Source organism: Papio anubis, chromosome 9 (assembly GCF_008728515.1).
Source record: "Papio anubis isolate 15944 chromosome 9, Panubis1.0, whole genome shotgun sequence".
In the NCBI taxonomy this organism is placed as follows: Eukaryota; Metazoa; Chordata; class Mammalia; order Primates; family Cercopithecidae; genus Papio; species Papio anubis.
In genome coordinates this window covers 30,079,847-30,092,027 of record NC_044984.1, presented here as the reverse complement: position 1 = coordinate 30,092,027, position 12,181 = coordinate 30,079,847, and the positions used below count along the sequence as shown (strand labels likewise).

The window sequence follows — 12,181 nt, the reverse complement described above, 5'->3', positions numbered from 1 at the left end:
TGACAGCACTACGAGTGCTAAGCCCCAAGGCGGAAGTGTTTCCATGGAACTCCAAGACCAGTGTGACTGGAACACAGCAAGAGAGAGAGTAGGAGACTCGGGGAGGTGGTGTTTAGTGTCAGTGCCAGGTTGTGTAGGGCCTTCTAGGTGATTGGAATGACCTCAGCCTTTATCCTGAATGAAATTGGAAGCTGTTGGAAGGCTTTGAGCTAAGGAGTGACATGATAGAACTTTTTTGTTTGTTTGAGATGGAGTTTCACTCTGCTGCCCAGGCTGGAGTGCAGTGGCCCCATCTCAGCTCACTGCAACCTCTGCCTCCTGGGTTCAAGCGATTCTCCTGCCTCAGTCACTGAGTAGCTGGGATTACAGGTGCCTGCCACCACACCCCTAATTTTTGTATTTTTAGTAGAGACGGGGTTTTGCCATGTTGGCCACGCTGGTCCCAAATTCTGTTCTCAAGTGATCCACCCAGGTCAGCCTCCCAAGGTGCTGGGATTACAGGTATGAGCACTGCACCTGGCCAGTTTTTGTAAAAGGATTCCTCTAGCTCTGTGTTGTCCAGTATAGTAACCATTAGCCACACATAGCCGTTTAAATTTTAAATCTATTTAATTTTTTTGTTTGTTTTAGACAGAGTCTCACTCTGTTGCCCAGGCTGGAGTGCAATGGTGTGATCTTGGCTCACCGCAACCTCTGCCTCCTAGGTTCAAGCAATTCTCCTGCCTCAGCCCAAGTAGCTGGGATTACAGGTGCCTGCCACCACGCCCAGCTAATTTTTGTATTTTTAGTAGAGACGGGGTTTCACCGTGCTGGCTAGGCTGGTCTCGAACTCCTGACCTCAGGTGATCTGCCCGCCTTGGCCTCCCAAAGTGCTGGGATTACAGGCGTGAGCCACCACACCTGGTCAAATGTATTTAATTTAAATCAAATGTAAATTTCATTTTCTTAATAACACTGGCCACATTTCAAGTGCTCAGTAGCCATACGTGGCTACCAAATTGGACCTTGTAGATGGAGAACATTTTCATAATCACAGAAAGCTCTTTTGGAGTGTTTCTGCTCTAGCTCGCTAAACTTTGTAATCTTTCTTTTGGTATGCAGCTCTTCCAGAATTCATAGTTTCTTTAAATGGGCAATTAATCATTTTGTGTTTTCTAAATAAGGCCTAGATGAAGTAGTTTATTTCCTCTAACTTAGAATAGACAAAAAAAAAAAAAAAGGAAAGTTGATAGAAATAGGCCCACAGGTTTTTTTTCTTCTGGAATGCCTAGAATCTTACTGCTTCTGCTTCTCGTGTATATACATATGTCTGTCTTTGTCAGATACTTATTCAGGTGCATTTCAAAGGTCTTGTTGCAAAGTGTTAGCAAGTCATTCTATAAGTAGAACACAGGGGGTATTATTTCAGTGGCTACCACGTCATTGCTGGTTACTCCTAGAAGGTTCCAGTCTTAACAGAAGATGCTATTTTTCTTTTCTTTTTTGCCAGTTTCTGTTTCATGAAGGTATTTTAAAGGGAGTAAACTTTATAGTCTTCTGGAATGCAGTCTAGATTAGAAAATAAATTCCTGGCTGGGCACGGTGGCTCAAGCCTGTAATCCCAGCACTTAGGGAGGCGGAGATGGGCGGATCATGAGGTCAGGAGATCGAGACCATCCTGGCTAACACGGTGAAACCCCGTCTCTACTAAAAAATACAAAAAACTAGCCGGGCAAGGTGGCGGGCGCCTGTAGTCCCAGCTACTCAGGAGGCTGAGGCAGGAGAATGGCGTAAACCCGGGAGGCGGAGCTTGCAGTGAGCTGCGATCAGGCCACTGCACTCCAGCCTGGGTGACAGAGCGAGACTCCGTCTCAAAAAAAAAAAAAAAGAAAAGAAAAGAAATTCCTGGGAACGTATTTATTGTTCTACCATGAAACATGGACCCCTGAAATCAATGATAAAGTAATGATATTGGCTTCAGCACTGACTGTATGCAAAGCATCATTAGTGTTTCCATAATAAATTAAGTGATGAATCTTTCTATATATGAAGTGTTGACATATATTGTGATGTAATTCTGACTTTTTTCCTCAGAGAAAGTGGTTGCTTATTTTGAAACAACTGACCAGATTCTAGATAATGAAGATGATGTCCTTATTCAGAAATCATCCTGTAAAACTTTCTGCCACTATGTAAATGCTATTAATACTGCACCCAGGAACATTGGGAAGGACGGCAAATTCCAGATTTTAGTTTGCCTTGGAACAAGGTACAAAACCAGTGTTTTATTTTTCCTATCTTTGTTACACGTTGAACTGTTACATGTTGAACTAGAGTCCAGAAAAGGTTATACCAGATCATACCCCTTCCAGAGCTCTCCTTTGGGTTACTTTCTTTCCTTTTACTTTTTCTTTTGAGACAGAGTCTCACTCCATCGCCCAGGCTGGAGTGCCGTGGCGTAATCTTGGCTCACTGCAACCTCTGCCTCCTCCCTCGAGTTTAATTCACCACTAGCACTACATGAGGTAGCGAATGATTTTCTCATTTTAAAGATAAGAAAGTAGAAAATAGATGAGGCACACATAAGTTAGCAGACTTTCCCAAGGACACACAGAAAAATGGGACAGAGCTGAGTTCACACCCTGTCCCACTGCAGAGCCCAAGGTCTCCACCATGACTCTATACTGGCTTCACAGATAGATGGGTAATAGAGAGGTTGCTAGATAATTAGACACATACACCGTACATATTTGCTATGTAAACCTTATATAGTGTATATATACCACTATATTTACATTTAATAACGTTATGGGATTCTTGCTATATATCATCTTCTCTATAAGACTATTTCCTACCCCTTTATTTTTTGAAAGTAGCACATAGGAGCGATACAGTCCATTACTTTTAAAACAGCTCTCAGAATTGTAAGAAATGAAACATAGAGACCTTTAGTTTTCTTTTTTTAAGTTACCCATGTAGTATTTGTTTTTTCCTGAACCTTAAGAGCCCCAACCTGAGACTGAAGATGGCCTGGTTGGGGATGCTCAATAAGGATGTCTTAGGAACTTAGCAATGGGTTACTAATGTCAGGTTTGATCAGGAAAAATTGAAGATGTGAGGTTTTATCCTCCTGAAACAGCTGGTTTACAGAACTAAGTTCTGTATTTCTTCTTCATAAAAGGAGCCCAGTTTTAGCTGTGCTTTTAAAATTTCTTTTGAGCATGATCTTTATCTCCTTTTATCTCTATACTCTCCTGATTTATTAGACCAATGCAAACTCTCATCTGGTTTATAAAATCTACTTAATGTTTTTCTGCTTTGATTTTGTTCCTCACCCTGTTACGTTGTATAAGTTAAAAAAAATAAAAAGCAAATCCCTACAGTTTAGTGTAGTCTTTCTTCCAAAAGGTCAGTATACTGTGGCATGCCTTGCCACAGAGTAACACTCCTATTAAAAAAAAAAAAAAAAAAAGACATAGAAAATGACATTCTGCCTCTTTCTAAAGGTGGTAAAATCAGAATAGAGAATGTCTTTAATGTGCATAGACTCTCTAATGTAATTAAATTGGGTTTAAAATAATGGATTTTCCCTTTAGCTTTACACTATCTCATCACTGTTTGTTTTACCAGAAAATATTCAACTTCTTGGCTTTGATTTCCTCTCTCCTGACCTCTTAGCTTAGATAGATTTTGTACCATCAGGCCCCACACTTACCCATTCACACAGGCTCCACTGTGTGCCTTGTTCTGCAGTGAGGCCAGCAGTGCTTAGGAATTGTTTCTGTTTGGATCTGTAGGGATCGCCTGCTCCCACAGTGGATTCCATTGTTAGCTGAGTGTCCAGCCATCACTCGAATGTATGAAGAGAGCGCTCTCCTGCGAGACCGCATGACTGTCAACTCCCTTATCCGAATTCTGCAGACCATTCAGGACTTCACCATAGTCCTAGAAGGATCACTCATCAAAGGAGTGGACGTGTAACCCAACTGTCTAGAAACTCTCAGTCCAAACCTTACTCCTTCCCCAACTAGGGGACCGATTTGGACTTGTCTGACAGTAGTGAATCACTGCAGGGGCAGCCCAACATATGCCCCATTTGGAACAATCCTCACTCTACAGACAAGGCAAAATGTTGTATTGTAGTTCATTTGAACCTGGAATTTAGTATAAAATAGAGTATTTTCATGTGTTAGATGTGTGTAAATATGCTATCTTCTTTAAGAAATTATATTACTCGAATAAGACGCTTTTCTTAGATTGAATATTCCTGTGACTTAAAATAAGTAGCTTAAAAATGTTGGGGGTTGGGGGGGAAGAGTGGTGCTAGCCAGGAAGAAGCCAGTAAAGATGTAAATACAGTGCAACCCAGTCGGGCTTTTTTTTTTCCTCCAGGTATCACAAAGAAACCCAGAATGCATTGTTACGTAGTAGCCATCCATCTTGGAGTCTGATCCTTTGTATTGTGAATGCACACAGCTTTACCTACTGTACTGGTAGTCTGCACTTGTATCTTTTAAGTTACAAACTGTTTTATATATTCGAATTGTTAGTCACTTCTCCAGTCTTTTGGAAAAAAATTTCAGTCCGCACAAGATGATATAATTGGAGTATTTTTAACACTAGACCCCAGGAGCTTGGCTGAACTGGAAAGAGAACATACAAAGCCCTGAGAAGTGTGTTCAATTGTGGGATTATAACTTCTTTACACTTTGGAAAGATTAGCCTAGACTAACTTCATTCTTGGCATTTTTATTCTTGTTATTTGAGGTATGTTGGGGAGATGTGAATTTCAGTGTTAGATTCATAGTCATAAGAATTGCAAACAGCAGTTTGATTCTGTACTTTTAATGTGGCCATCTAAACTCTGCAGTGGTCTACCTCTTAAGGATAACCACGAGCTCTGTCTTTTTTAGGGCCTAATCACCCACCTCTCCAGGGCCCATCCCCCCTCAGGAAATGGAAGGAATGTCTAAGGAGGAGGAGGGTTCTGTGTGGCTTGGAATGTTTTTGTGAAAGCATTTGTTGACCATGATAATGCAAATAACAGAAGGAGAGAGAGAATGAACCCTTTCTGGGTGTTTCAGGGCAAGCTTTATGTTCCTTTGTAGGAAGGGGAGTAATAATGTAAAACAACTGACCCAGAGAAGCTAAAAGCCACTGGCGGCACAGGCTGATAAAATGGAAGCAAAACAAGAGGTGGCAACAATTTTGAAGGACCAAAAGTTGTGAGTAACTTTCCAGTTTGATAGTTTATAAAGAAGTTAAGTAAATGTCGTATTGGCTAGTTACTCTTAAGTCCTCATCTTCTGGTAGGTCCTGTAATGCTAATTAGGCATTTGTACATTTTTAGCAGCAAAATTGCCTCAGCAGAGCTCCTAGTTTTATTCCCAGTTGTGGCTGAAAAGCAAAGCCATGGCGTCAGTATCCTTGTGCAATCTGAGGGTGCTGAGCTTTGACCAACTGTATTGTTAACCTTATTTCCTGGAGGAATAAACTAGTGAAACAAGTGCCTAACTCCCTTTATCAAACACTGTATTCAGCCAAGGACAGCCTCTTTTAACATTGACTTCATGCTTGAGGAAAAGGAGAGTTGACAGATGTATTTAAAAACCCATGGAAATGGTTTAAGAAGATGGTTCTGGGTAGACCAGAAATTTGTTTGCCTGAGGCTAAAGTGTGTCTACAATGGTACAGCTCTTCCAGGGACCTGGGAAGTCTATCGTGGGAGATATCCAGAACCTGTTTTACACTGGGCTCCTACTGTGTTTAGTGATCAGAAACTATAGAGGGGTCCAACCCAGGATTTCATGCTTGTATCTTCGTAAGGCCATGCTCCTGACAGGTCTAGGCAACCAGGGGGATGACTTAGGTTAGTGTGCTAGGATTGACACACCTCGTCCAGCCTTCTTACTTTGTAGAAGGGAACACTTAAGGAATAGAGAGATTAAATCTTACACTTACCCCACAGCTGGTCACTGACAACACAAGCTCTAGAATTCATGTTTGTTTGTTTGTTTGTTTGTTTGTTTGTTTGATTTCACCAGGCGGCATGAGACTGACCTTCTGGCATTCTTACCAGTAGTCTTTCTATTAAACTATTGGATCTTTATTCATCCACCTACACAAGGAGGAAATAAGGATGAATATTCATTTAGTAGAATTAATATTCATATTAACACATTGCTCTCAGATTGTTGGGAATTAACATCTTGTAAAAACTGGGAGCAGGCCAGGTGCAGTGGCTAACGCCTGTAATCCCGACACTTTGGGAGGCTGAGGCGGGTGGATCATCTGAGGTCAGTCAGGAGTTCGAGACCAGACTGGCCAACATGGTGAAACCCTGTCTCTACTAAAAAAAAAAAAAAAAAAAAAAAATAGACGAAAATTATCCAGGGGGTGGTGGCAGGGCCTGCAATTCCAGCAACTCAGGAGGCTGAAGCAGGAGAATTGCTTAAATGCAGGAGTGTGGAGGTTGCAGTGAGCCGAGATTGTGCCACTGCACTCCAGCCTGGGTGACAAGAGTGAGACTCTGTCTCAAAAAAAAAACTGAGAGCAAAGTTGGATTTGGGGCCCATGAATAAAACCATTACTTTAAAAAGTAATACCCCCAAAAAAGTTACACCTAAAATTTCATCTTCATGCCTTTGTGTAATATCACTGTAATAGTGAAATGATTTTAATAAAACACATCAGAACTGACACATCCTCTTGGATGATGGGTCCTTTAGTCACCTTGTGAGCCCATGTACTTATTCTGTTGATACAGCCCATGCTATAAACGTGTGGGGCCCTCCTTGTGTGAGCTGCTTGAATGGCCGGTACCCCCATTCTTTTGAATATTCCCAATGGTGGTCAATCCTGGCCTTTAAGAATAAATTTAGGCCGGGTGCGGTGGCTCAAGCCTGTAATCCCAGCACTTTGGGAGGCCGAGGCGGGCGGATCACGAGGTCAGGAGATCGAGACCATCCTGGCTAACACAGTGAAACCCCGTCTCTACTAAAAATACAAAAACTTAGCCGGGCGAGGTGGCAGGCGCCTGTAGTCCCAGCTACTCGGGAGGCTGAGGCAGGAGAATGGCGTGAACCCGGGAGGTGGAGCTTGCAGTGAGCTGAGATCCGGCCACTGCACTCCAGCCTGGGTGACAGAGCGAGACTCCGTCTCAAAAAAAAAGAAAAAAAAAAAAAAAAGAATAAATTTAAATATTTGGAAATAGTCCTTAGGATCCAAGTTTGATCAATAAAAAGGATGCTTAGGCTGAGTTTGGGGTCACATAAGAAGTGCAGCTATAAAGAAATAAGACATGCTGGGCATGGCAGTACACACCTGTAGTCCCAGCTGCTTGGGAAGCCAAGGCAGGAGGATCACTTAAACCTAGGAGTTTGAGTCCAGCCTGGGTAACATATGGAAATCTCATCTCAAAATAACAGAACAAAGGACTTAGTTTTTATGTGGCTCATAACTGTCTCTAAGTTATACCAAAAGTTTGAGTACAACCGTAGTAGAAGAATGCTTAGAATAAATGCTTGACTTTTAAGCTGACTTTTGGAAGGACCATACCCACATAGAGGCATGTTTTCTGCTGTGGTAATTTTTCAAATTAATATATTGCTTTAGGATCATGTCTCAAAAGTTAAATAAAAAAATCAACATTTAGTTTGTTTTGGTTTTTCCTGCAAATAAATTAAATGCCTGGGACCATAATGATTATTTTTGCATAGTAATAGCTGGTGAAGAAGTTGTTTTAAAATTAAATTGCCAAAAGTATTACCTCTTGAAATATTTATTTTCCCAATGTTTTTCATATGTCCTGAAACCCCTAATCTCGACCTTTATGACACAGTGGCATTACACTGATGTTGGAAGTATGTGTGAGATCTGTGCCCTGGTTGGGAGTCATATGCCTTAAAAATGACTGCGAGTCAGTGTGAAGTAGTATAAAGTGGAGTCCTAAGTGGGAAAAAGCAGGCTACTGAGGACAAAAGCCTCCCAACCCTCCCTGCCCTGTTTTCCACTGGGAATGAGAATTTGATATGAGAAACTTAAACCTTGCAGAAGTGTGGATTTCCCTCTGAAATTTAAATGTTTCACACATTTTTGTACCTTTTGTAACCCTGTGGTATTTACTTTCACATGGCTTTTTAAAAAATTATTTTAATGAACTTCTATCACACTATATGAATGATATGGGGGAAATACTGAATTGCTCATATTTCCTTTTTTGGCAATAAAGCACTGTTATATGTTCATGTAAGTGAAAAAGAGAGGTTCAAGACTATACAACAGCTTATGTGTAGTATACGTTGACATCCCTAAGGTATTTTGAAACATGAGGTGACAGACAAGGACCTCAAATTTCCAGGGAAATATTTATTTCACAACATTAGGAGTGTGGATCTTCATAATGAAATACCTTCTTTCTGCTAAAAATTATGATTTTTTCATTTAGGGAACTGTGAATATTTTCTGTGAGGTTTACAGAAACTAGTCTATCCTTTTCACTATGTTGAAAAGACAATCTGAACTTTAGCTATTTATATTTCAGTATTAACACACCTTCACTGATTGAGAGTCTTGAGCCCTTCTCTACTTTTATAGTGAATCCTATTTCCAAGTCATCCATGTCTTTTGAAGTCTGTTTCTTATATAAGTATTTATTACTTTAATGTTTAGCATAAATAGGAGACAGAAAAGGATAATAAACTACTAGGTCCTTTATTCCTATTAAAATAAACTTACAAATCCCTTGAATCAGCTGAATTCTAAGCTTTTTGAAGCGGTTGCTGATGTAGTGTGATCAAAAGAATCTAAGAAGAACCTCATCTCCAAAATCTGATTAGAGTTGTTCACCCTCTCAAGGACAAGATAAAGATTGGCTTCAGATATATATCACATCAAGATAAAGGGAAGAAAAAAACCTCAAATAAAATTTTTCCTCATTCGAAGGGATCCAGGGTATCCTTGGATTATGTAGGAGGGAATCATGCTTGTTCTAATTTACCTGAATGTACTTGTGTGTGAATCCAACCTTGATTCTAAACACCAAGCCTTGTCAACAATAGAGAAGTATAGTAAGGAGTTCCTGTTGTCAATCAAATGAGGGTGTGAAACATTTAGAATGCTCTGTGTTACACTTGAACCATATATAAATGTACCCTGTGTATCTTTCTTTTTAAATTAGCATTTCTCAATTTAAATTATATTGTTTTTCTTTGTATTGTTAACAAAATGCATCAGAACTGGATTTTTTTCTCATCTGAACATAATATAAAATTTAAAAGAATATTGTGATATTAAGCACTTTAACATACATATCAGACAAACTGACGTGGGTTTTTCAGGTTTGGGAGTACATTTAAATATGACTTTTCATGCTTTGTTCTTTACAAATAAAACTGTGGGATTGATACTTTGTTTTGCTTCATTGTTGTAGAATCTTGATAGTGTTTCATAGGATAAGAGATTCCAGAAAGCAGGGAGATCAAACCAAAACTATTATGTAGAAAAATAGAGCCTTCTGAGTAAGGGGTGAAAATTTGAACCCTACCTCACACCATACAGAAAAATCAATTATTGGTGGCTTAACAACCTAAATGTGAAAGATGGAACATAATTTTTAGGAGAAAATATGAAATGTACTTATTAACTTGGGAAAGGGAAGTTTTCTTAAGACATTTAAATTATAAAGGATAAGTGTGATAAATTTGACTATGCTCACAGGTGCTTTGCTGTAAAAAACAACTGACTATATAAAAATTAAGAATTTCTGGTCATCAAAATATATCATTAAAAGGAGAAGGCCTGAATCCCAGCATTTTGGGAGGCCAAGGTGGGTGGATCACCTGAGGTCAGGAGTTCAAGACTAGGCTGGCCAACATGGTGAAACCCTGTCTCTACTAAAAATACAAAAATTAGCCAGGCATGGTGGCAGTCGCCTGTAATCCCAGCTACTTGGGAGGCTGAGGCAGGAGAATCGCTTGAACCTGGGAGGCAGAGTTTGCAGTGAGCTGAGATCGCGCCATGGCACTCCAGTCTGGGGGAACAGGAGTGAGACTTAATCTCAAAACAAACAAACAAAAAAAAACCCACGAAATTCTTTTTTTTTTTTTTTTTGAGATGGAGTCTCGCTCTTTCACCAGGCTGGAGTGCAGTGGCACAATCTTGGCTCACTGCAACTCAAAAGAAAAAAAAGAAAACAAGTTTGTAGGAGGAGCATCAAGAGCTACTTTTGGGGATAAGAAGTTTGTGATGCTTTTGAGATACCTATTAGACATCCAGATAGAGATGCTAGGTAAGCATCTGCACATATGGATTGGGAGTTGAGGAGAGAATAATAATGTATTCATCACAGTCCAATCAGGAGACAGAAACCACACAGCAATTTGAACTGGGGTAGTTGAATGTAAAGAATAATGTAGGCCAGGCGCGGTGGGTCACGCCTGTAATCCCAGCACTTTGGGATGCCAAAGGCGGGGGGGGGGGGGGGGGGTGGATCACCAGGTCAGGAGTTCGAGACCTAGCCTGACCAACATGGTGAAATCCTGTCTCTACTAAAAGTACAAGAAGTAGCCGGGTGTGGTGGCGCATGCCTGTAACCATAGCTACTCTGGAGGCTGAGGGAGGAGAATCGCTTGAACCCGGGAGGCAGAGGTTGCAGCGAGCCGAGATCATGCCACTGCACTCCAGTTTGGGCAACAGAGAGAGACTGTCTCAAAAAAATAAAAATAAAAGATTAATGTGTTAGGGTTCTCCAGAGAAACAGAACTAATAGGACATGTATAGATAGAGAAACATTTTAAGGATTTGGCTCACACAATTGTGGAGGCCTGGGGAGTCTAAATCTTTATTGTGGGCCATCAGGGAAGAGACAGTTCAAGCCAAAAGGCAGTCTGCTGGCAGAATTTCTTCTTGCTCAGGAGGAAGTCAGTCTTTTTTATATTAAGGCCTTAAACTGATTGGATAAGGCCCACCCATATTACGGATAGTAATTTGCTTTACTCGAAGTCCACCAATTAAAATGTTAATCTCACCGGGCGCTGTAATCCCAGCACTTTGGGAGGCTGAGGTGGGCAGATCACAGGGTCAGGCGTTCAACACCAGCCTGGCCAACATGGTGAAACCTCGCCTCTACTAAAAATACAAAAATCAGATGGGCATGGTGGCATAGGCCTGTAATCCCAGCTACTCAGGAGGCTGAGGCAGGAGAATTGCTTGAAGCCAGGAGGCGAAAGTTGCAGTGAGCTGAGACCACGCCATAGCACTCCAGCCTGGGCGGCAGAGCAAAACTCCATCTCAAAAAAAAAAAAAAAAGTATAATCTCATCCAAAAACACCTTCATAGTAGTATCCAGAATAATGTTTGACCAAGTTTCTGGGCACCCTGGCCCAGCTAAGTTGACCTAAGATTACCTATCACAAACAATAACAAGAAATTGGAATAATGGAGGATCTGATGCCAGGTGATGAAAACAAAACTCTTAAAGATTATAAGAAAAGCATTTATGGGGAGCAGCTATTAACTATAGGGCTGAGTCAGCTGAGCATGGTGGCTCACACCTGTAATCCCAGCACTTTGGGAGGCCGAGGCGGGCGGATCACAAGGTCAGGAGATCGAGACCATCATGGCTAACACGGTGAAACCCCATCTCTACTAAAAATACAAAAAATTAGCCGGGCATGATGGCGCGAACCTGTAGTCCCAGCTACTCTGGAGGCTGAGGCAGGGGAATTGCTTGAACCTGGGAGGCAGAGGTTGCAGTGAGCCGAGATCACGCTACTGCACTCCAGCCTGGGTGACAGAGTGAGACTTCATCCCCCCACCAAAAAAAAAACCATAGGGCTGAGTCAAGGCAAATCTAAATGAGCCCCCTGCCTGAGGTTGAACCAGACCCTGAGAGAGGGTACAACCCTCTCTCTGGGTGGCAAAGAAGTTTACTGAGGCTGAGCACAGCGGCTCACACCTGTCATCTCAGCACTGTGGGAGGCTGAGGCAGTCGGATTCCTTGAGCCTAGGAGTTTGAGACCAGCCTGGGCAATGTGGCAAGACCCCGTCTCTACTAAAATACAAAAAATTAGCCTGGCGTGGTGGCATGTGCCTGTGTTCCCACCTACCTGCAGGGCTGAGGTGAGAGGATCGCTTGAGCCCCAGAGGTAAAGTTTGCAGTGAGCCGAGATCATGCCACTGCACTCCAGTCTGGGCAACAGAG

General features: G+C 41.5%; 1 protein-coding gene across 10 annotated transcripts in view; it reads left to right on the top strand.

The window, feature by feature from the left end:
• DENND5B (DENN domain containing 5B) overlaps positions 1-12,181 on the top strand; it is a 220,707-nt gene that overhangs the window by 194,915 nt on the left and 13,611 nt on the right. For 9 of the 10 annotated variants that reach the window (XM_031650404.1, XM_021922162.2, XM_031650408.1 and 6 more), the window contains 2 exons: positions 2,074-2,248; positions 3,777-6,678. In XM_031650404.1, the coding sequence (XP_031506264.1) occupies positions 2,074-2,248; positions 3,777-3,960 (359 nt within the window). In that variant the 3' untranslated portion in view covers positions 3,961-6,678. Of the gene's footprint in view, positions 1-2,073; positions 2,249-3,776; positions 6,679-12,181 lie in introns of those variants that run through there. The other variant, XR_004176034.1, reaches the window with a different exon arrangement.